This window comes from Pseudoliparis swirei, chromosome 7 (genome assembly GCF_029220125.1).
Source record: "Pseudoliparis swirei isolate HS2019 ecotype Mariana Trench chromosome 7, NWPU_hadal_v1, whole genome shotgun sequence".
NCBI lineage: Eukaryota > Metazoa > Chordata > Actinopteri > Perciformes > Liparidae > Pseudoliparis > Pseudoliparis swirei.
This window is the reverse complement of record NC_079394.1, coordinates 17,326,326-17,352,535: the sequence shown is the minus strand read 5'-3', so window position 1 is coordinate 17,352,535 and position 26,210 is coordinate 17,326,326. Positions and strand designations below refer to the sequence as shown.

Below are 26,210 nucleotides of genomic sequence, written 5' to 3'. Positions count from 1 at the left end.
AAAAAGTCTGGGAAATGGAAGAGAAGGAGGACTCGCCCTCTGCGCTCACAGATTACGACGAGAGAAGAAATACTGAAGAAAAGAAAAGAGAGAGAAGGAAAACAGCGAGGATCATGGGAGACTGATCGCCTGTTATTATACTGCTTTGGGATTTGTGGCTAATGACTTCCACATTGCAACTTCAAATGCACTTGATGCTCTGAAAGAAGGGGGGGGGGCTTTTGGTCATGTGACAAAACACAAACAAACAAACAAGCTAACAAACAAACGCTCGTTGCCAGGTCACACCGGAGATCTTACGCTACGGTGGGGGGATGAAAAGCAGCGATAATTATAGACGGGCGCTTCCTCGCCGACGTGGAGGAACTTTCTCCTGCTCCTGCTCCTCCTCCTCCATGGATAAATATAAAAAATACGACACGCTGTCGGTCAGAAACATGCGCCGAATGGCGGTTATACGCGGAAAGAAGACGGCCAGAAACCTTCATGGAGCTTCCAAAGTCCACCAACAGAAAGACGACAGGAACTCCAGATTAATGGACAACCAGCCGCAATGTGTGTCCCCCACTCCGCTGTTTTCCTGCTAGCCATTAGTGTTGTGGGGCTCATTAACGTCACTGTAGTGAAAACACAGCCGGGGCCAGATGTAGCAAGAGGGGGGGGGGGGGGTCGAAGGACGACACAGCTGGCTGCAACGCAAGTCTGGTCGTCATTCCCCCGTCCCCCTCTTTTCCCCCCCGGCAGCATCCATTTCCACATCAAAACCGCATCAGACTTCAGAGGAGCGCTGCTTCGCGTTAATGGCAGATCCAGCGAGACTTCTGTGAATGAAGCGGCTGCAGGAGAGCAGGAGGTCAGGGGGTCGCGGCTCGCCATCCATCCTCTCCCCTCCTCTTTAAAGCGGGTCACGAACAGATGCCTCGAAAGACTAGAGGCCGACATCGGGGTTCACCAGTCCCTCTCTTCATTAGATGCTTTTGTCCTGTCGGGTTGGAGCCCCAGAAACCGAGAACCATCATTCAGTCCAAAAATAGTCTCCGCCGCCGCCGCCATTCTTCCTCAGGGTTCACCACCACAGTAGCCACAGAGCCACATGAGTCCCCTGCCAGAGCTGCTGCTGGGTAGCACCTATAAAACCCCTGTTATTGAGCTCTGTAATGGAAAGAGTCGAATCTGCACTGCCAAAAAAAGAAGAAAAAATAAATCTGTTTAAAGTTGTATGTTGCAAAAAAATAATAACTTTATATATATGTTTTGCTCTCTGGTCATAAATTTGAGTATGATGTCTCAGAGGTATTAATAAAATATTATTATAATAATTGTGCAAATGTGCAGACGGAGATAAGACATTCAGCTTTTGTAGGATTTCCCGTAGCGGCTTTGAACGCACCGCAGACTGACCCAAAAAGGAGGGTCAGTGTGAGTGGACTGGGCTGGACCGGGCCGATAATTTAAGAATTTATTTGGCGGGCGTTCAGGGAGTGACTGATGGGGCTGCAGACTATGACGTAAAAGAGAGATTCAGGGACTTCCTTGGGACGCCCTGGGAAGAAGAGAGAAAAAAAGCCACGGGCAGATTATGGGCATCGAGGGGCCGGCCAAGCCAAGTGGACATGAGGGCGGCCGAGGTATAACGTTCAATTCACCTCCCTCTGGCAGCTCCTCTGCGTTTCCTCAAATCATAATCCACATCTGCAGAACCCAAAATAAATAAATAAATAAAGTGCCCGTATTCATGTTTGGAAATATATATTTGTTTCTTTCCCCCGAAGCTTCCGTGATCAAGGAGAGCGGGAGTTCACAGGGTTAAAAAGACAGAGGGGGAAACCCCCTGACACGGAAAAAACCCCTGTCTCTAAACCAATTGTGACACCAGAGTAAACAAGACTTTGAGTCAGAGCCGAGGACCCGTTAGCTAAAAAAAAATGTAGCCGGCTAGTTTGAGCGCCGCATTGAGACCGAAGACTGAGCGGTGGAGGTAATGAAGGAAGAGACGTGAAAGAAGAAATTAGAGGAGAGGAGAGACGAACAGAGCGAGTCAGGGAGGGACGGAGTTTTCATGATCCCACAGATTGTTAACCCTCTAATTTTATCTCTTTGTATTACCATTATTCACTTAATGGCAAAAGAGACAAACATACTTTTGATTTTCTACATGTTCAACAAATGGAAAATTCACTAGGGTGACCAGACGTCCTCTTTTCCCCGGACATGTCCTCTTTTTGAGACCTAAAAAATGTGTCCGGCAGGGATTCCAAAAATGTCCGGGATTTTGCTTCGTCGAATATTTGTGTTTCTCTGGGTCTTTCACAAACTAGTATTTACCCCTTACAAGTTTTGGAAATGGTATCTAATGGACTGTCCCGCATGGGGGGTGGAGGGGGGAGGGCACTCCCATCTCGATCTGATCTTTTTCTTTCTCTTTTGTTGTTGTTGGTAAAACGATCCCTCAAGTCAACTCGCATTGCCCCCCCCCCCCCCCCCACCCCACCGATAAACGCCATCAGTGGGAAAACACTCCTAGTTTCAAGTTTTTTTTTTATTGTCACATCCCCTTTTATACAAGTATAATCGGTTCGTGAAATTCTTATGTGCAAAACACCCGACAGCAGTAGCAGACTAAAAAAAGAATAAGAATGAGAATAAACTATACAATATCCACACACAAAAAAGAAGAAAGTATTAACAATATATATATAAAACAGTGTAATAGAATATACATCATGACAATATATATATATAAAACAATGTAATAAAATATACACTTTTTTGAGACTATATATATATATATATGTATATACATACAATGTATATATACAATATATATCTATATAAACAATGTAATAAAATATACACCATGGCCATAGATATTCACAGAATATGTTCTGGTGTGTAGTGTTAATGAGGGTCTCAGTCCTTGTTCAGCAGCCTGATGGCCTGACTGAAGAAGCTGTCCCTCAGTCTGTTTGTGCGGCACTTGATACTGCGGTATCGCCTGCCTGACGGTAGAAGGGTGAACAGTTTGTGGCCGGGGTGGTTATTGTCTTTCATCATCCGTTTGGCCCTGGCCACGCACCGCCTGGTGTATATGTCCAGGATGGAGGGAAGCTCACCTCCAACGATGTACTGTGCCGACCGCACCACCCTCTGTAGTGCCCTACGCTCCAGGGCGGTGCAGTTCCCGTACCAGACGGTGATGCAACCTGGCAGAACACTCTCGATGGCACTGGTGTAGAATGTTCTGAGGATGGCGCGGCCATGTTGAATTTCCTCAGTCGCCTAAGGAAATACAGGCGTTGTTGGGCCCTTTTCACCACGTGAGTGGTGTGCGTGGTCCATGTGAGGTCCTCGGAGATGTGCACGCCGAGGAACTTGAAGCTGCTGACCCTCTCTACTGCAACCCCGTCTATGGAGATGGGGGTGTGCTCTCCTCTCCGCTTCCTGTAGTCCACGATCAGCTCCTTGGTCTTCTTGACGTTGAGGACGAGGCTGTTCTCCTGGCCCCACTGTACCAGTGATCCAACCTCCTCCCTGTAGGCTGTCTCGTCGTGGGTGATCAGCCCCAACACTGTTGTGTCGTCAGCAAACTTGATGATGACGTTGGAGCTGTGCATGGCCGTGCAGTCGTGGGTGTACAGGGAGTAGAGGAGAGGGCTCAACACGCATCCCTGAGGGGCTCCCGTGTTGAGGGTCAGCGGCTCTGAGGTGGTACCGCCATCCTCACCACCTGGCGGCCCGACAGGAAGTCCAGTATCCAGCTGCACATGGTAGAGTGCAGGCCTAGACCTCTGAGCTTGGTGTCGAGCTTGGCGGGAACAATAGTGTTGAACGCTGAGCTGTAGTCCACAACCAGCATTCGCACACAACAGTTCCTCCTCCAGGTGGGAAAGGGCGGTGTGAAGTGCCATGGCAATTGCGTCGTCGGTGGATCTGTTTTGACGATATGCAAATTGCCATGGGTCCAGCGTGGCAGGCAACATGGAACAAATGAAGTCCTTGACCAACCTCTCAAGCATTTACTGACAATCGAGGTGAGGGCTACGGGTCTCCAGTCATTCAGGCAGGTTACCTTGGGGTGTTTGGGGACAGGCACAATGGTGGACATCTTGAAGCTCTCAGGAACAACAGCCTGGGACAGGGAGAGGTTGAAGATGTCTGCGAAGACTCCTGCCAACTGGTCTGCACATGCTCTGAGGGCGCGCCGGGATGTGGTCGGGACCTGCTGCCTTCCGGATGTCCACCCGCTTGAAGGCTCTGCGCACGTCGGCCTCTGAGATGATCAGCAGGCTGGTCTCCTCGGGCGGCGCTGCCTTCGCGGGCTGCCGTTCACGCCGAACCGAGCGAAGAATGTATTTAGCTCGCCTGGGAGGGAGGTAGAGGAGTTCTCTTCACCGCTGGTTCTCCTCTGAAGTCCGTGATTGTCTGTAGCCCTTCCACACACCTCTCACGTCATGGCTCTTGAGCTTCTCCTCCACCTTGTTCCTGAACTCCCGCTGGCAGAGCCGATGGTCTTACGGAGGTCGAGCGGGCTCTTTGTATTCCGCCATATTCCCGAGTCAAAGGCGGTGTTACGCGGCGGAGTGCAGCGCACATCGCCATTTATCCACGGTTTCTGGTTGGGATAAATCCGAACCGACTTGGTAGGAACAACGTCATCTATGCATTTCTTGATGAACCCGGTGACTGAGGACGCGTACTCACTGACGTTGTTGTCCGACGCGACCCTGAACATATCCCAGTCCGCACGTTCAAAACAGTCCTGTAGCATAGACTCCGATTGGTCCGACCAGCGTTGCACTTCCTTCACAGCGATTGGTTGCTGCTTAAGCCTCTGCCTGTAGGCGGGAGTAGTTGGATGGAGCGGTGGTCGATTTGCCGAGCGGTGGGCGGAGGAGGGCTTTGTATCCATCCCGGAAGGAGTGTAGCAGTGGTCTAGAATCCGCTCCCCTCGTGTTGCTTTTTATGTGTTGGTAGAACCGGGAGAACTTTCTTCAGGTTCGCTTTGTTGAAGTCCCCGCCACAATGAAAGCAGCCTCGGGGTGTGCCGACTCCTGCTCGCTGATCGCCCGTAGAGTTCCTTCAGCGCTATGTCCGTGTTAGCTTGAGGCGGAATGTACACAGCAGTTACGGTGACTGCTGTAAACTCCCATGGGAGCCAGAATGGTCGACACATGAGCATTAGGTACCCAGGTCCGGGGAACAGATGCCTCGAAGACTAGAGGCCGACATCGGGTTCACCAGTCCCTCTCTTCATTAGATGCTTTTATCCTGTCGGGTTGGACCCCCAGAAACCATCATTCAGTCCAGAAATAGTCTCCATTCTTCCTCAGCCACACCACCACAGAGCCTGCCAGAGCTGCTGCTGGGTAGCACCTATAAAATCCCTGTTATTGAGCTCTGTAATGGAAAGGGTTGATCTGCAGTGAAAGAAAAAAAAATAAATCTGTTGTTTGTTATGCAAAAAAAATAATAACTTATATATATATTTGCTCTCTGGTCATAAATTTGAGTATGATGTCTCAGAGGTATTAATAAAATATTATTATAATAATTGTGCAAATGTGCAGACGGAGATAAGACATTCAGCTTTTGTAGGATTTCGTAGCGGCTTTGAACGCGCAGACTGACCCAAAAGGAGGGTCAGTGTGAGTGGACTGGGCTGGACGGGCGATAATTTAAGAATTTATTTGGCGGGCGTTCAGGGAGTGACTGATGGGGCTGCAGACTATGACGTAAAGAGATTCAGGGACTTCCTTGGGACGCCCTGGGAAGAAGAGAGAAAATACGGGCAGATTATGGGCATCGAGGGCGGCCAAGCCAAGTGGACATGAGGGCGGCCGAGGTATAACGTTCAATTCACCTCCTCTGGCAGCTCCTCTGCGTTTCCTCAAATCATAATCCACATCTGCAGAAGTAATGAAGGAAGAGTGAAAGAGAAATTAGAGGAGAGAGGCAGACAGAGCGAGTCAGGGGAGGACGGAGTTTTCATGATCCCACAGATTGTTAACCCTGCTAATTTTATCTCTTTGTATTACCATTATTCACTTAATGGCAAGAAGAATAAACATACCAGGGATTCTACAAAATCAACAACCCACCGATAAACGCCATCAGTGGGAAAACACTCCTACCCACATAATTTCAGCCTCCTTCTCTTCCTCCTCTTCCTCCTCCTCCTCTTCATGCACTCACAGTGAGAATGAAAGGAGCAGTTTTCATCAGCAGCCGCAGTATTTTAAGACGGGTGCGATGTGGAGGACACCCACATAAACATGCACACAGGCTTCCTTTATTCCTCTCGGGTGGTGGTGGTGGTGGGGGGGGGGGGGGGTCATCAAGGCGATACCACTCACTCCCCCCTCTCCCATAACTGTAAGAAATTGTAAGTCTTTGTGTGTCCGTCAATTCACCTCACTCCTCTCAGAGGGCAGTAATCAATGTGTGGTGACATCGTGCAACCCCCCCAGGAGATGCTTTCCGCTGATGGACCCCTCCGACCCCTTTGCCCACCCCCCTCCCTAAAAAAAGGGGGGTCATCGTTGACTCAAAGCACACCTGCTTTCCATCGTCCTGTTTGTGCTCAGGTTAGCTGCTATCTGAGGAATGTAAATTATATGTGGTTTAAGTTGAAGCACACACACACACACCAGCTCCTCTGTCTCTTCTCTCTCCTGACATCCTGGTTGCGGTGAAAGATGAGGTCTGACTTGGATAAATAAATAAAAAAAGGGGGGGGGGGGGCGACAACAACAAGAAACACACCGCTCGCCGATCAAAAGCTCAGCTCTTTTTTCTCTTGTTCATTCTTAACAGATATCGTTATTAAAACAAGACATGACTCGAGAGGGGCTGAGGGGGGGAGGGGATCTGATTATCTAAGGGCTGTCTGCAGATGGTGGATGTCCATGTCCATGCCCGTATCCATGTCCATGCCCATGCCCGTATCCATGTCCAGGTCCATGCCCATGCCCAAGTCAATGCCCATGTCCAGGTCCATGCCCATGCCAATGTCAATGCCCATGCCCATGTCAATGTCCATGTCCATGTCCATGTCCATGTCCATGTCAATGTCCATGTCCAGGTCAATGCCCATGCACATGTCCATGTCAATGTCAATGTCCAGGTCTATGTCCAGATCCATGTCCATGTCAATGTCCAGGTCTATGTCCAGATCCATGTCCATGTCCAGGCCCATGTCCAGGTCCATACTTCAGGCTCCGCCCCCCTGCATCGGGTCATCTCGCTCAGATTCTGCTCTCCAGGTTTTGATTAGTCGTTTCCTGTCGTGGACGTTTCTGAGTCGTGTAATGAGAACATGTGTGGCATTTAATTTAAAAAGGGAGAAGAAGAAGAAAAAGAAGAACAAGGAGGAGGAACAAGAAGAAGAAAGAAGAAGAAGAAGGAACAAGAAGACAAAGAAAAAAAGAAGAAGAAGAAGAAGCTGCAACCATTTAAAACTAGAAGGAGAGGTCACGGTGACATCACGTTCTCGTCGGCTCGTCCTGTAGTTGACGCTTATGCCGAAATGGAAGGAAGTTGCTCAAGGACCATGACCTTTTCAGAGCCACCATGGGGACCAGGATCTGGGCTCAGGTTGATGTAGTTTGCGTGAGTGGAAGAACGAGAACGCATTCACACCGGGTCACAAAAGGTTGTCGGACAAAAAACCGCGACAGAGTGAACCTCCGAGGACACAGTAACAAAGGCACAATGGACCGATGCATACGGGGGACCACGGACCGGGAAGGGGGACCACTCCAGACCCCCTTTTATCCGGTCTCCAGTTCCTGATCTTGATTGTGAAAGCGATCCTTTTTCACTGTGGTTTGGTGGTGTGGGACTGGAAACCAGATGGCTCTGGTAAAAAGACAATCTGGCCTCATCCCACTGGCCTCCCTGAGAAAGAGGATCCATTACGGGAGGATCCATTGAGGGCCCAGCAGATTCTGTTTCACGGCATCACCCGAGTGTGACCGCTCCCTCGGTTGTCGTTGGCCGTAGGGGGGGGGGGAAAGGACCCGCGGCGGCCCTTTTTTGTGTTCACCTCTGGGAAGAGACGCATTCACCCTTTTTCGATGCAGGACGGACAACCGAATCGGGGGCCTCTCGCCGGGCTCGGGTTTCGCCCCCTTTTGAGTTCAGGCCTCTTTTAAAGGGATATCAGTAGCTCGGAGGGACAATGGCCGCTCGTGAGAAGGTTGACTGAGATGTTCGCGTTGGTAAAGTCGGGTCCAGAGAACCGTTGCCGGGGGCATCGCCCACTCCGTCTAATGGACATGCATTTCCATACTGACTACTACAATCGGGGAGACTTAAACAGTAGGATCGAGCCAGAGCCTTCAGGTCTCAAGTTCCTCCTCTTTTATGGAATCAGCTCCACCTTCAGTCCTGGAGGCAGACGGTCACCTCGTGTAGAGTAGACTGAAGACTTTCCTCTTGATAGTCTTATAGTTAGGGCTGAATCAGGTTCTATAGGCTGATAGGCTGCTGGGGGACATTTAGGATACACTGAGCACCTCTCTCCTCTTCTCTCTCTCCTTATGGATGTTTAGGATACACTGAGCACCTCTCTGCTCTTCTTGCCCCCGTCCACTCAGCCATGTCCACTCGCCTTAGCCCCTTTGTCAGATCAGCGAACCGTCTGCGGCTGTCAGTTTTCCTTCTTCGGGGGCCACAACATTTTCTGCAGCTGGACACAACCCAGACCTCGGGGCCCGGCCGTGAAATCACTCTTCCCGTTTTTTAAAAGTGGTTGCCCTTAGCTCTACCGCGGTGGAGGCGCGGGGGCACCCGGCCCAAAGCAGTAAAAAACTGTCCAGGTCCGCCCGGACCGCACGCGGTCCTGTCTCACACAGCAGCGGGTCAATACCCTCCCGTTGTTTGTTCTCTCGGTCACGCATCTCCTGGCTCCTTAATAAAAATCTCCCGACCAATCAGCTGGCAGGATGTCTGGAACACGTCTAAATCTAAGAAATAATAACAGTTCATTCGCCGTGATCACACTAATGTCTAAAGTGTGGCTAATAGCACGTTCAAAAAGACAGACAGGAAATCAAAGCGAAGCCCCCCCACTCTTCCCCCACTCTGCCCCCCCCCTCCTTGAAATGTATTAGCGGTTCAAGGGAATATACAAGTTGTGTCTCATTTTATAACGCTGTATTTTATGATTACACGTCACATAGCGTACAGACTCCAGCGTCGAAGGAAGAAGTTATATTTCCGTGTTGTGTTTTTCACGACCCTGCCCCCCCCCCTCCTAAAACATTGTTTGTTTGAGAGTTAATAGAATTCATCGAAGAACACAAGGCTCTCGACTGTATTTCATTACTGCTCCCTCACTGTTTGATTTACTTTACCCCCCCCCCCCCCCCGCCCTGGAGAGTGTGTTCCAGTTGATGGGCTCAGGCTGCTGCAGAAGAGAGAGAATGTCATGTGTGGACGTCGTCCTGCATACGCAAATGTCAAGGTGCACGGGGAGAGAGAGGCCGGGGAACACGGAGCATACATAATGATATTAAAATGAGGGAGAGAGAGAGAGGGACTATTGTGCTTTTCACGTGCCAAATTATTTCGGAGGTTTTTCTTCCGATGCCGTCACTTTTCGTGCTCTTATTGTGAAATTTTTCTCTCTCTGTTCTCTGCAAAACACTTCCAATGTGTGTGTGTGTGTGAGAGAGAGAGAGAGGGGGGGGGGGGGTGAAACTTGAGATGAAAGGGGAGTCGTGGACGAATAAGTGACGTTGCGTTCAGGGACCTCCTTCCAAAACCAACAAGTCACAGCTCATTCAGAAGAAAGAAGAAAAGAAAACACACTTTTCATCGTGGTCTCGATCTTTGGGCGACGCGACCTCACCAACCACACGGGCGCACTCTCACCCACCTCCACGTTGTTTTCTCCCAGCCGAGGCCCTGACAGCTTAATACCATGTTGTCTCACACACACACAGAGAGAGAGAGAGAGAGAGAGAGAGAGAGAGACTTTGTTTTTTCGGGGGGGGGGGGTTCCCCGGTTTTCTCTCGCCGCACTGCAGTGACACGTGCCCGCCACACGGCGAGGGAGGCTTTGCATGCCGGGGTCAGCCCGGAGCAGGTGGGTCTGCACGAGGTGAGGAGGGAGAGAGAGCTAGAGAGAGATGGAGATGCACTGTGATAGAACGTGAGCCTTTGAACAGGACAGGACGCAGCACAGCGGCGGTTATAAGCACAACGTTTTTTTATAATAGCCGGCTCTGTTTCTCTGTCTTAGCGGTGGTGGTCGGGGGGCAGTCGGATTCCCTTGGCGTTGGAAGAAGAACAAGGGCGTCGCCCGCAGCTTGACCTTCCCCCCGGGGTTCACCACCCGGAGGTCACCAGGAAGTGAAATGGGCAAGCAGCTCCACACAGAAGCACACAGACCTGGAGCTCTCTCTCTCTCTTTTCCTCCCTCTCTCTCTCTCTTCCTCTCTCGCTCGCCAACTCGCTCTCCTTCTGTGGCCGACTGCAAGCCAGATGCAACTTTAACTTTTCGGCCAAGTATATGAGGGAATTCTTCAAAAACGTTGGCCTGTCCTCACAAGTCAAAACATGTGGAGCACCAGGAGTGTCGGGATCCAGGAGAAAAAAAGGAAAATGCTTGTCTCTATTTTCTTCTATTTCAGACTCTCTACGTCTGGTTTCTCGAGTGGATCTCTCTCTCTCTCTCTCTCTCCCTCTCCCTCTCCCTCTCTCTATTCAATTCAATTGGCTTTATTGAATGTTGCAATAACAGTATTGCCAAATGGACTCTAATTGGACTCTAATTCATGAAAATCGGCGACCCCCTGTATCTTTGTTCTGTCCAAGTCTTAAACGTATTATATTTAAAGCGATATGGATCAGCAGGGAGACTGAAACCAGCATTTTTGTGTGATAATAATAGCGCCTCAAATATCTAAATAACTCCAACTGACATGTCCTGTCAGCCATCTTGCTTCACCAGCAGTGTTCTGGTGTAACGGGACTTTAAAATAACTTGAACTATATTATTGCTATTAAAAAGCAACTTGAAGCACAACGGAGAAATATATAATATAATATATATATAATATACTGTAACTCTGGTCTGTGGCAGTGGAAGGCGATTTGGGGAGTTGTTTTTTGTTGTTGGTGTGTGTGCCTGTGTGTGTGCGGGTGTGTGTATGTGTTTGTGTGGGTGTGTGTATGTGGGTGTATGTGGGTGTATGTGTGTGTATGTACTTGTATGTGTTTGTGTCTATGTGTGTATGTGTATGTGTGTATGTGGGTGTGTGTGTGTACGTGTATGTGTGTGTGTGCGGGTGTGTGTGTGTGTGTTGTCATGAGGGCTCCATGTGGGAGGATTCAGGCCAATGGAAAACCAACGTGTGTAGTTGTTGCTCTTAAAACAAGACGTGTAAGTTTTCGGAGCAAATTAAGAATTTGTTTTGTTGAATGAACTTAACATTGAAAGTAAGATAAACTCCTTAAAAATGAACCTGGCTGCCTTAAAAAGATAAGTTACTTCAACAGGATGCTGAGTCGAGTCAACTTGTATATTTTCACTCCTAAAAATTATAAATGTATTCAACATGAAGATTTAGTTCAAACTACTAACATGTTTATGTTTGGACAGCTCAGCATATCTGTGATAGTTTTTCGTCTCAACTCGGATTTAAGTTTGTACAACTTAAAATGTATTGTTGGTAGTACTCAAAAAACATGTTGATTAAAATTAAAGTTTGAAGTTCAATTTTTAATCTTTCCCGCTGTCAGACCAACTTTTTTTTCTTAGTTGAATATCTCTAATTGAAGTTCAGACAACTTTAAGGTTCTTAGCTTGTCTAACTAAGGCAGGCAGGTTACTCATTATTTTAAATTGAACTAGCATATTTCACGTTAGCCGTCTGTGATTCTGCATTTCCAGACACACAAACATCTCGAGTGTCAGTTGACATCCTTATAAATATATAAATATCTACATTTTATATAACAAAAAGTGATTTAAAGAAACACACTGCAGTCTTTCCAGAATTAAAACGCACATTTAAAACAAGCAGTATAAGGCGTAACAGAAAAGTTTAGGGAGGTTTTCCCCGTCTGAAAAGTCAGAATAAAAAACAGTGACACCATGAGTGTTTCCTCTTTACTCTCAAAGAATAGGTATTCTTTACAAGGCACCTACAAAAACACTATTTAACTCTTATTACCTAAATATCAGCCTTTTTTAATGAAGTAGTTACTCATCCAAGTGTAAACAGAAATGAGAAGCAGAGTAATCGACAATCGATCATGTTTATCAGAAGCAGATCAATCTTCATGCTTTTTGTGTGACTAGTTAGCTTGAGCGCTACAAAGCCACCTCGAGCTAACCACTCTACATCCAGACTGTTTGCTGTCCTGCTCCTCAGTGGTGGAACGAGCTCCCCACTGACATCAGGACAGCAGGAAGTCTCTACATCTTCCGCCGGAGACTGAAAACACACCTTTTCCGACTATATCTGGACACAGATTAGCACTTCAGTGGCACTTAAATAACTCTTACTTATGGTACTTTTGTAGTTCGACTATGCTGAGGAAATGTTACTTCCTGTATCCTTGTTGTTCTTAGTTTGTACTCTAGGTTAAAATGCACTTATTGTAAGTCGCTTTGGATAAAAGCGTCAGCTAAATGACATGTAATAGTAATAAAAGAGCTAACTCTTCGAACATAAAATAAGGTTGATTGTAGTTCACTAAAATGCTTTCTACAAGAACAAAATGTTTCAATTAGATGAAAACATTATAATTTAACTTCTTCCGATACTCATTATCACTGAATGGAGCTTGAATGCACCGTAATGTAACTTAATGCTACCTCGGTACGTTAGCCGTTAGCTCCGTACTATTGAGCGAAGCTTTGCTGCTAATGGCTAACAGCTAACTGCGTTAAGGAGCTCTTCTGACAATTTCATCGGATTACTAGTTTACGCACACACTCACACACACACACACACACACTTCCTCCAGCATGTGTGCCTTCAGTGCAGAAACCAACCAGGAGGGGAGAGAGATTTTTTTTTCCATCTCTGAACCGGAAGAGCTGAAGGGACCACACGGCCCACATCTGAGACCCAGACCCCAGGCGCCTTTCTTCCCACAATGCTGATCACCCCCCCCCCCCCCCCCCCCCGCCGAGAACAGAGAGTGGTACTCGTGCACGTTAAACTAGTTCAGAGAGCAACCCTCCTGATCACCTCTGACAACACAAGCTCATGTTTTCTTCAGATGGCGGTGGAAGACGGTCTGTTATTATCTTCTGAGACCAGACGATTCAGAGCACCTCTCTCTCTCTCTCTCTCTCTCCCACACACACACATACACACACTCACAAAGATCCCTCTGTCTCAGGGTTCTTGGCGGCCATAAACTGCTCTGTACGAACTGCTTTTACAAGTCGAGATATGATTAAGTCGAGACAGATATGGTGATTGGCCGTGTGAGGGAGAGTTATGTGTTGGGCAAAGACAGGCCGTTGTTTGTGTGTGTGTGTGTGGGGGGGGGGGGTGTAAGGGGGATCAGATAGAGGATGTGGGACCTCTCGGTTTGGCACTTGACGACGCCGCCCCTTTAAAAGATGAAAGCAGGGCTGCCGTACGTTTCAACATTCACTCAAAAACACGAATCGATGACGCGTGTCGTAACAATTAATCATAAAATTATAAAAAGGCAGATTATCTGAACGTTGGTGGCGTTCGGCTTCCTGACTGTGAGACTTTGAGACTTTCCGCTGTTCTTCTTTGTAATCATTTTGAATGGGATGGTTTTGGGTTTGAAGGTGTTATCCACTTATCATAAACAATAATGAACAGAATCAACGTTAAACTTCAGTTTTTGATCCGATACGAACGAGAAATCTGCAAAGTGTTGAGAATAAAAAGGAGATTTTGACATTTCATGACCACCGGGCGTTGTCCATGTGCCGAGTAGCTCGGGATGATAGGATAAAAAAGCTCCAGAACCTTCAGAACCAACTCTCTGGAGGATCTGCTCTGCTGGAACGACGCTTTACACTTTAAAAAGTGACCTTTGACCCTCAATAGGAAGCAGTGATTGATATTAAAGATGCTTGTTGACAAGGTGCAGAAGCACACAAACCAAAACACTCAAGGATCCCGACATGGGAATGTTGAACAGCTTCTGGCAACCGTTTCACACACACACACACACACATACACACACACACACACACATACACACACCCTCTGACAATCCCACGTCGGGCCTTCGTAAACAACAGAAGCCATGCCGGCGCCGGCATCGAACCGCTACGATCCAAAAAAAGCTCCGTGCGAGCTGCTTGCTCAGGAGGTTCTCTCGGTTCCCCGGTTCCGTCTACACCGGGTTCTAACAAAGTGAAACAATATATATATAGGTTAGCATTTTGGGGAAATACGCTTCCTCGCTATCTGTATTGATAGCGCTTTCATATTTCACGATTAAATAGGAAGCTACAGCTAGCAGCTGGTTAGCTTAGCTTAGCACAATGACTGGAAACAGCTAGCCTGGCTGTTTATACCTATACTGGAACCTTGAAAAAGGTCACCAATCAACATGTTGTATCTCGTTTGTTTAAAGGGTCGGTGAGGAAAAAGCATTTCAAGGATCTAGAAGCAGGAAATGTAGCACCCGGCGGCTCACGTTAGCTTGGAAAGGGAGGAGTGAGCGGAGGGTTACACGGTTGGTACACAATGTAACACACTGTACCTTTTAAAATAAGAGTTAAAAAAAGTTCAAACTGGGGGAACTTGACAATTTCTTGGCCTCAAAGTTGTCGTGGCCTGGTAACCGAGCCAGGCTAGCTGCGCCCCTCCAGCGAAGCTAAGCTAACCAGCTGATGGCTCTTCAGATCCGAGAGGTCAAGTCACGCTCGTCAAGGTTCTTACACGTTTTGACCAATGGATTTCCATGACTTTCCCATGACCATGCTTCCTTTAGCATTACTCGTTAATGTCTCCTCTCTCGTGTTTAACATGTCTAATGTGTTGCCACCACTCAGAGGAGCCAACATGGTTAAATCTACACTTCTCATTGTAGAATATCCCGACCACTTCCCAAGCTACTGTTGCTATGGCCAGCGAACTTTCCAATTACGGTGCGTTCATTTGCAATGTGGAAAAATGTAAATTGCGCCGCCAGTATGTGAGCGTATGAGTGTATGCCGGCTTATATTTTGAGCGTCTTTCTTTCAAAAACATATTAATTATTTCAAACTCGCCGTAAATGAACATGTAAATATAACAACATTCCCATGACTTTTCCCCCAACTTTTTCATTTCTAAAATTCCATGACTTTTCCAGGTTTTCCATGACAGTACGAATCCTGCTAGTGCACTGGGAGCATGACGTGTGCATGAAGAGCCCCATTGTCATATTCACAAGTGTTTCAGACACAAGTCCCTGAATGCATCTCCTCTCCCGCTGTGTTTTAAGGATTCGTATTTGCACACGGCCCCGAGGATTCTTGTGATCAGGGTACAGGTTCACGACGCGGTTCATCACTCAACCGGTCCGACAGATCGAGGAGTCACTCTGCAGATCAGCGCCTCCTCTGATTGGTTCACCTCCTGTGGAACGTGAGCGTCTGGAAGACGACTTGTTCCCGCTCGTGAACTCTGCAGAGCGGTTTAGTTTGGTCCTTTCTCCAGCAGGCAGCTCTAGTCAGGTAGATTTGAGTTATGGTGCGTTCAGGGCCAACACATCAGGGCCAAACACAGAGCAGCGAACGAGAGACATGAAGTTACGGTTGTACCCTCCAGTAAATGTGGCCCAGCCAACTTAAACTAAAACATAAACTAAGAACCCCTCTTTCTTTCTTTCTTTCTTCCTCTTCCTCCCTCCCCAGTGTTATGAGGGGAAACACCATTGCTTTAAATACTTTGTTAATACATAGGTACACATGGGAGTACTTACGCACCAGCCCAGATGGTGGACCCTCTAATTTTGAAAATCCAAACAGGCTGTAATTAAGAGACAGAAAAATTAAAAAGGAAAGCACCGAGGAGTTGCTGCTCCGACATGAAACGACCAAATTACAGTGAGGAGGAGCTCGGTTAGGGTGGTCATCTTTATTAGATCTGCACGTGGAGCTCAGTGTGTGTGTGTGTGTGCGGGTGTGTGGGGGGGTTCGGCTGGGACTTTGAAGACAGACATATTAATATGAATCTGATGATATCAGATGAGTTTATAATTTGGGGGGAAGAGGGGGGGGGGGGCTAAAAAAAGACACAATAGCAAATATTGCGCGTGCTGTGAGAGGAGTATGGTGATGACGCACACGCACAAACACACACACACACACACACACACACACATCGGGAACAGCTAGACCCGCGCGGCTTGCGGCCGGAGAGGCTCAGTGCGTAAAAGCTGCCGGTTTTGGGGGGTTACACACACGCACACACACATACGCGTGCGCGCGCGCATCCGCGTTAACGCAACACAACGTCAGTTCCAGATGTGCTTAGAGCCCCGGGGGCTTCTGGGAACACCACATGTCCAGCCGGTAGAGGTGCGGAGGTAAACACGGAGCTGGAGTCCCGTGGCTCACGTGACATCACAACACAGCCAAACGGTGTCCTCCCCACTTGTTTGTGTGTTGCTGTTTCCTCCACATCACACACACACACACACACACACACACACACACACACATACATCACACACACACACCCTGCCGCGTGAAGACAGTCAATAAAGTTACTGTGACCAAAAATGAAACGATCAACCAACTCTCGTGCGTACATGCCTACCCGTGTGTGTGTGTGTGTTATATTTCCTGACATGGTATAAACAGCCGCCCCCCCCCCCTCCGAGCGCAGACTTTGTTGTAAAGAAACCCAGAGATCTTCTAATCCCGGGACGCACACGCGTCCACGCAGGAGGGAGGTGGAGGAGGCGGTGGAAGAAGACAACATATACAAAATCAAGTTGTTAAAAAATATATATACTTACCGGTGTCGAACACCCCGAAAGCCGCAGAGGAAGTCGCCCCCGCGAGCAGCAGCAGAGCAGATGTGACGGTCCAGGGATCCATCGCGGGACTACCGCAGAAAAGAGTTCGGGAGAGACCGGCTCTCAGGTGAGGCGCAGCAGGGGGACGCGCGAGCAGACCGGCGAGCTGCTGCTGGCTTGCTGGCTGACTGGCTGACTGGCCGGTCTGTGCAGGAGTCGCTCTTACAAGTCCCTGAACTTGAAGCTCCTCCAGCCGCCGCTCCACACTGACACCAGCGGACGGGCTCAGATAGGAGAACCAAAGGATCCGATTACCACCCACGTGACCGGAAAAAGAGGAATAGAGTCAACCTGCATCGCTTTGGGGCAAGCAGAGGAAAGGAGGAGGAGGAGGAGGAGGAGGAGGAGGAGGACTCAGTAGTGGCAGGTTAGTAAAGTCAGGCATGAAAACGGGTCAGGGGTGAAAAAGGTGAGGATAGGCGCGCGGGGGCGGGGGGGGGGGGGGACTTCAGCGAACATCGATGTTGGCCGTTGTATGATAATCTATAGGTCCTCCATTCTGACACCAAGTCAGTGATCGGGCCCTATAATACTATAATAATAGTAATATTGTGTATAATATGGTCATTCATGAACCAACTTCCTTTTTTGTTGTTGGCGTGAACAAGTCTTCAAGTCTTGTGCTCTGCTGAGCCACGAGTCTGTTCCTCGAGTCTGTTCTGCCTCTACCTGGTTGTCACGATCTTCTATACCATAACTGCCATAAATATCATGATACTGATACAGTATACCATAAATACGATACTGGTATATTTATCTATAATAGTAATAAATAAAATATCTGTATGGTTCACTTTTGACCAACTTTTTCAACACTTAACAAATGGCAGTAATATTAGTATTAAAGCCAGATATGAATGAAACTACATGGAGCCGTCATAGCATTGATGATCCACTATGAGGCCGTTAGTCTCTGACCAGAGGATACCGAGTTCATCAGGAAGAGCAGCTGTAGAGTTACAGAACTTTACAGACTGAACTTAAACATTTCACTTCTGGCATCTTTTTTTATTTTTATTTTTAAAGCCGAAAATTCCGCCACTTAAGGCCCCTCGCTGTGAGCGCTGCGCAGTACGTGCAAACAGCTTGACACGGAGCAGCGCGTGCGCTCTGATCCCGCGCTCTTTTAATGAAGTCTCGATACTAAAAATATGCTAAATCACATCGCTCTTAACGTACGGGTACTTTGTTAGCATCGCTACACCGTGCAGCGTGACAGCAGCAGATGTAGCGGACTAACATTCAAGCTAACCTGAACCACCAAACGCTGAAGAAATCTTGACGCTGATTGGCCGAGACGCGACACGTCCCATCACAGATGTTTTATTGCGAAGAGCACCACTCCACATATTCTCCGTGTCCCACTCCAATCTCATGAACGCCGGCCAATTGACCCCCCCCCCCTCTACCCCAAAACAAAAACTCTTCGCATCTACACAATTCACGTAAGTCACCTATTTTGGTTTCAAAACGGCGAATTTCGCCGAAAGGTGAGGGATTCTCATGCCTGAAAGTATATAAGATGATTTTTGGATTCCAGTATTAACAATAACTTCTATCACTTTGCAGTCGTTACTGTTCGGCCCCATATTAAATATATATATATATATATAGTATATATATTAATTTATATATTGTATATATATTTATTAATTCATATTGTATATATATATTAATTTATTAATTTAGATATTGTATATATATATTTATTAATTGATATATTTAATACATATAATATATATATTTTATTTATATATAATACATATAATATATATATATATATATTTAATATACATATACTCATACGAAAAGAGGCCTGTCAGGACAGATGGGTTCATAAACGAGTGTGTCATCATGAAGAGTCTCAGCACTGTCTGGGTTTTAATTTTTTATGTTGGGGTCGAAATCTAATTGAGGGGGGGGCATTATGTTTTGGAGGCCCCTGGGCTATAGACATACAGTACAATACGAGGCAAGTCAGAAGCAATACGTCATTTTAATAGCTATGGTAGAATGGTGGTGGTGGGGAGGGGGGATCTGCCCATGATGCCATAGAGAAGAGGTTACAGTTATACAATAGAGATTAATGAGGATGACGTGGGTGGGATTACTTGATTTGTGAGGAATTTTCAAAAAGCAAATGAGATTTATTTTGGGTTGTGATCAGACATGTGATGAAGAAACATTTAGGTTTTATTTTCTATTTGCCTGCCTAATGATGTGAATGAAGAGAGGCCCATTTCACAAGACTTGTTGTAGTTATTAGATTCTAATCCACAGAGGAAGAGGCCGAGGTGTTTTAAAAATGTCCACCAATGAAAAGTTATTTCTTCTGGAAACTCAATAAAAAAATTAAAAAAATGAAAAGCAGAATGTGAAATAATAATACAAATTGTTCTCCCTTGATGAATTTTTTTCTTTTAGAATTGTACATTAACATACACAAAACATTTCAATACTTGTCCTTTGATCCCTGTATATCATATTGTGCATTATCATCATTGAAGTATATATATATATATATATATAAATCAAAGAATTGTCCATGAAAGCTTTTCTTTATCTCACTCACTTGCTATAAACAGGTGTGTGTGTGTTTGTCTGTGTGTTGGTGTGTGTGTGCGTTAGTGTGCGTGCGTGTGTAGGCGTGTGAGTGTGTAGGTGTGTGTGTGGGTGGGTAGGTGTGTGCATATGTGTGCGTGTATTTGTGTGCGTGTTTGTGTGCGTGTATGTTTGCGTGTATGTGTGTGTTTGTGTGCGTGTCCATTTCTCACCCCCGTGTCACACCGGCAGTCTCCTCTGAAGTGGGAAACAGCTCCATCTAGCGTCTCCTCGCAGCACTGCGCAATACCGTGAGGAGTCAGCCAGCGGCCGGAAGACAAAGAGCATTACACGCATGTTCCTTTACATTATTCTCTCTTTAGAGAACCCTGGTTTGAAAGGTTCTTTGTGGAACCAGAAATGGTTCTTCTATGGCATCACCCTGAAGAACCATTTTCGGTTCCAGATGCCCCGTCATGTTTCGGTGTGTACTGTTATTGATCTAATATAACACTCACAGGAGCCTTATTTTGAAGTCCTTGTGTCATCTGTCTCCCTGTGATTTTCTGCCCTGGTCCTGATTGTTTCCTCCTGTGTGATTGCTGGCCCCGCCCTCATTGTGTCCACCTGTGTCTCGTTCCCCGTTGTCCAATCACCTTCACATTGCCTGTGTATTTAAACCCTGTTTGTATCATTCCCCAGTGTGGTGTCGTACCGTTTGGTTCGTGTTTGTCGTCCTGTGCACCTGTAAATCAGGATTAAATATTGGTTTGGAAGTAGTGTTGGTACTTTGGTCCTCCTCTCTCTCGCTCTCGCTTTGACAACACATGACAAGATGCCCCGAAATCCTGAAACTTGGACACCTTTGTTTCTACTGATTTTGATACTGTTTACATTGACTTTTAAGGTTTTTCTCTGAGTCTGAACTTTTTGTTAATATTCTGTTTAACCACAGTGTGGAAGTTGTTAGGGATCTGCATGTTTTTATGTAAACTTTGTTTTAATGCAATAAATATGATTTGTTTGCCACAAAACATGGTGTTTCCTATTACTCAATTTTCATTTGAAATGATGCATACCTTGAGGTCATATTAACTTCTAACTTATATAAGAGTTGAAATTACTTATTTGGACAAGTGAACAGAATGCATGATGATAAGTTATATATATTTTGAACTTACATTGCTAAATTGACATTACTTCTTTGGACAAGTGAACAGAATGCATGATGATAAGTTATATATATTTTGAACTTACATTGCTAAGTTGACATTACTTATTTGGACAAGTGAACAGAATGCATGATGATACGTTATATATATTTTGAACTTACATTGCTAAGTTGAACTAAGTTGTACGATAGTCAAGTGAACGTACATAGATCAATCCAAAGCTAAAGTGAACTAATGATCATGAGTTGTAACAAATTGTAAATCCAATCTGACTCCACTTGAAAGTCTAAGGCATCAATTGTACTTTTTAAGTTGAACCACATTGATTTTTTTTACAGTGTGGAACCAGTGATTTAAAGACGCATACACACATACTTATTTCTATACACTTGAACATTGGATAAAGCCGTGTTCAGAAACATCTTCTCATTGTGTAACATATGAGTCAAAGGGGAATCTCTCAACAGACAGAAAAAAAGAAGAAGAAAAAAATTCTGCAACGTTTATAGTAATTAAACGTTGTATAAATCAGGTTTTAATGATATATACGAACAAACCCTGAAGTGGAAACCTTCAGAACTTTGAGAGTAGTGACATTGGAAAGTCGAGGGTCTCGGAGGTGAAGATGTCTGAGAAAACATATTTTAGGAAAACCGCTTTTATTAAAGATATATGCAACAAACAGAACATTAAACTTCCCCGAACATTGAGACCGTTATATGAAATGTTTTTGTTCAGCTCAACACATGATTAATTATCGAAATGGAAACTTTTGGTTAGTTTAGGGGGAAATCTACAGATCCAATAGAGAAGAGTCAGAAAAATGAACTCCTACTTTAGTTTGTGAGTTAATGCTTCTTTGAGGTGAATAAAGACTTCATCCACCACATAACCTGATGTATTGTACTCTCCTTATTTTATATGTATATATAATATTAACTCTTATGATCTTCAACCTGAATTGGGAGTCCTGTCATTAAACTCCCATCTTCCTGGAATCCTATCAGCCTGTAATGCTCTGCTAGCAAAGCTTCCTTTGTCTGTGTGTGTGTGTGTGTATGTATGTGTGTGTGTGTGTGTGATCACATATTGAGCATGTCGACACATGCTACTTGTCCACACTTGAGTTACTGTACTTCTTTGCTCTCTCCAGATAAACAGCAACAACAAAAAGTCCCTTTAGCCCCCCCCCCCCCCCCCCCCCACTTGCTTTGTTATGCAAGACAATTGGTGGTGGTCTCGGCGAGAATATAATAATCCACTTGAGATGTATTGGAGCGTACTCCCGCGACATCCCCTGGACGTTGTGCATGGCTGAATTACAAGTTGGCCGAGATGCTTTGAATTCACAAATCCAGGAGCCAGGAGAGACAATGTCATGTCCTTGTTTTCTCTACACATCAGCACCATGGCCTTGAATTTAAACGCCACATTTCGTGGACAAAAACTCTGCGTCTCCCTCTGCGGCTTTGCCGTCGATCTTCGGTTGCATCGAACCCGAAGCTCTCAAATCAGCTGACGTTTCCATTTCCTTTGAGAGAGAGATCACATTTTTTTAAAAAGGTCCATTCACTCAGATGAAAAAGAAAAATGAAAAACCGCAGATCGTTATTTTATCCTTCTTTGACATTTCTGCCACCACTTCAATGCAATGGGATTCATTTTGTGGAGCTTCGAGCATGAAACATGACATTTAAACAGGCTCAGCCAACCAGAAGTACCTGGGGTATTAAGGATAACTCAGTGTTACACAACTACTTTGATAATCAATGGATTTGATTCGAGGCACAGATTTGAGTACTCAATTGTGATGAATTGATGCCTTTTCTTCTTATTCGATAGTATAACTTTGGGGTTTTCGACTGTTGGTGAGACAAAAACAATGGTGTGAATAAAATAAATCACTCTGACAAAGTGAGGTCTCACTATTTTCTGGCATTTTACAGACACAAAAACAATACCTCATTAATCAAGAACATAAATGGAGACCTTATCAGTCCTGACAATCTGAGCTGCACCTTGAGTAAGAAGTAGTTCCAATGAAAACTGGTCAGAGTTAAGAACTCAAAGTTATAGAAGAAAACAACTAGTAAGTAATAGAGTAAGTTAATGGTTATCTGAGCAGAGAATGAAGTCACTCTTCCTCTGTGTTTTGTTATCCTAGCTTTTGTGTGCTGTGTTTAAGTAGCGTGCATTCAGTGTGTGTGAACCTGTGTGTGTGTGTGTGTGTGTGTGCGCGCCGCTCTCAACGCTTACTGATAATCATAAGAACAAAACACTCAACCTCAAGTCGACACCGTCAACACTAATGCTGTTGTTTGCACCATGAGCGATGTTAGCTGCTACCTATGAGCTATTAGCTGTTTGCTGCTAGCTATTAGTTGCTTGCTATTAGATGTTAGCTGCTACCTATTAGCTATTAGCTGCTAACTGTTGGCTGCTAGCTGTTGGCTGCTAGATGTTAGCTGTTGGCTGCTAGCTGTTGGCTGCTAACTGTTGGCTGCTATCTGTTGGCTGCCAACTATTGGCTGCTAACTGTTGGCTCGGCAATCCCTAGTACGCTCCGGTTTAGAATCCGGCACCTTTAAAAACCTGAGCACACAACAGTTCTTTGATAAATCGGGTGAACCGATCCTTCAAAGCTAGTATGATACATTTAGGGGATTTTGTAGACGTGTGTGCGCCCTGAAGAAAAAGGATTGTTCGCCGCAGTGCGGAAATAAACTCTGCTGTTGGCTCATTACATTAATTTGACACAAAAGCACGCTTGACTCCTATGGGGGAGGAGTCAACGCGATTACTCAACCAAAAGCATCTGGTTGGTGTCTGAAGTCTGTTTTGACCACGACCAACCAACCAGCCAGCTAACCAACCAGCCAACCAACAAACCAGCCAACCAACCAGCCACAACCAACCAACTAGCTAACCAGCCAACCAACCAGCCAACCAATCAGCCAACCACAACCAACCAACCAACCAACCAACCACAACCAACCAACCAACCGACCAACCAACAAACCAACCAACCAACCAACCAACCAACCAACCAACCAGTCAACCAGCCAACCAACCAGCCAGCCAACCAACCAACCCCCCCACGTGGCCACATAGGCGTCTATATGACCCACAACCTAAGTGGTTGCTACGAACAACACACATTATGGTGTCACGCTCAACAAAGCTTTGTTGAGGTGGGCTGCCCTTGACGAATGGCTGCCTCTGGCCCTATCTGCAGCAGTAACAACCCTCCAACCCCCAACCACCATCTTCTCTCAACTCCTACCCCACCCCCCCCCACACACACACACACACACACACACACAGACACACCTGTGCAGGCCCCTGAGCTTCCCCGTGTTCAAAGCCAAAGATAAAAGCTAACGTTTACATCCAGCCACCTGCACGTAACCAGCAGCCACCACAACCCCTCTGCCTCCTCCTCCTCCGCCTCTCTTCGAGTCATCCGTCTTGCTTCGCCTCCCCGGGTCTCTAATTAGGCTCCGGGGTGGGGTGACACCCTCTGGAATGTTTATTGTAACATTGCTCAGCCTTTATCTCTTTTAAAAAAGGGGACACAAAAAGAGACGGGGGAATAATAAAAAGCAGGCGTGGTTGTTTTGTCGTCAGGAATAATTTTCTGTGAATAATCTTTTGTTACAGTTTAGTACAACTCTGGTCTCATTGTCATATTTCATGCGTCTTTTCTATCAGTTCTGGGAACTTTTTACCCTCCGATAGTAATTGGAGGTTACTATGGAGGTTATGTAGTCTGTCTATAAAAACCCCACATCACACGGAGCGCACACCTATGGTACTTTAAGTACATTTGCAGGTTAAAAGTTGAACCTCAAATTCTGTAAACTGTAATGGATGTTTACAGCTGAGAGTTAGAGTGGTACGTTCACTGTTGGCCTCTTCCTGGATACACTGGGGGGTTGTTCGAAAACACGCTGGACTGCTTGTGTATCTTGTATCGTGCCGTGAGATCGAAGAAGTTAACTTGGTGAGTAAAAGTTGTAGATTGTATCGGAACAGGATGCAGCGTCACCCATTGGTTTGTTTGGAAGCCTCAAGTTCGGCATTTAGGTCGATGCCATCTTGGAATCTTTGCAACCAGTGAACGATACCGACTATATTTGGATTGAAGAGGAGCGACGCCGTGGTGGAGACCTGTCAATCACAAGGTACCCACACCCTAAAGCAGTGGTCCCTAAACTACGGCCCGCGGGCCGAATCCGCTACATCTGCTGCTGTCACGCTGCACGGTGTAGCGATACTAACAAAGTACCCGTACGTTAAAAACGATGTGATTTAGCTAAATGCTGTCTGCACGCGCAGTGCTTACAGCGAGTGGCGCGCGCATCGCTCAGCCGTGATGCGCGCACACAGGTGAGCACACTGACACTCTCACTAGCACCCCCCCCCCCCCCCCGGCTGGCCCTCCAGCAGACAAGGGAAACGTTATGTGGCCCTCTCAGGAAAAAGTTTGGGGACCCCTGCCCTAAAGCATACTCTCCTCAATGTTGTATCGAGGAAGAATTATGCTGCGTTCACACCAAAAGCGTCATTCGCTTAATTTGCACCATTCACGCCTTAGAGGGGGCGTGGCTTATATCTGTGGCTTCACTCCAGGGAAACCGTTATCTTTTCCGCCATCCACCACGGAGGAAATAACCACTACTTGTGCTTTATACTTGTTGTGGACAATTTGCACAATTCGTGTCTTTCGCGCCTCCTGGTGAAAATGTGTGTAAATCGCAACCATTTGCGTTGGATCTACTCGCGCAAACATTTGCCACACTTTTGGTGTGAATGAAGCAATAACACTAGAGATTGAGCCCATAAACTCATGTTTACAATGTTTACTGAGGTCATAAATCAAGAAAAGCTATTTTCTCGTAGACTTATACACAATCTGACTTCTTTTTGCAGTCGCCCCCTGATGGCCATTAAAAAGAATGAAAGTCAAAGGCACTTCCGCATTGGCTTTACTGATGATGCCATGAGGATGATGGTGAATGAGTCCAAAACTGTAATTGTATTATCCTTTTATACCGGCGTAGATGAGACCATAAATTGATATAGAATGAAGAAACATGAATATCGAATCATGTAAACCGTTATCCTTTAAGATGTGATGACTTTGAATCAGTTGTTTTGTTCCTCCAGTTTGAACAGAGGAGAAGAGGAAGAGAAAACTCTTGAGCACCCGATGAGAATGGCTGGGTAAAACATAAGACCTGGTAGCCATCTTTTTAAACCACAGTGGAAAGCCAGCCATTCATGTTTCTCGCGCCTCGGTGACCTCAAAAAAGCAAAAATACCAAAAGACCTAAAAAGTTCCAAAACCAAACCCAAAACCAAACTCAAAGCATCACGGCCCTTGTAAACCGGAGCCTGGTCCCTGCGTAAGTGATTGTTCCATTTTTGGGAAATCCTATAAACGTGACTGATTTATTGGGTGATGCAGTA

General features: G+C 46.1%; 1 protein-coding gene across 2 annotated transcripts in view; it reads right to left on the bottom strand.

The window, feature by feature from the left end:
* The window catches only part of kremen1 (kringle containing transmembrane protein 1), a 60,404-nt gene extending 43,197 nt beyond the window's left edge, over positions 1–17,207 (bottom strand). For both annotated transcript variants that reach the window (XM_056419599.1, XM_056419600.1), the window contains exon 1: positions 16,966–17,207. In XM_056419599.1, the coding sequence (XP_056275574.1) occupies positions 16,966–17,047 (82 nt within the window). In that variant the 5' untranslated portion in view covers positions 17,048–17,207. The remainder of the gene's footprint in view (positions 1–16,965) is intronic.
* Between the last annotated feature and the right edge of the window lie 9,003 nt (positions 17,208–26,210).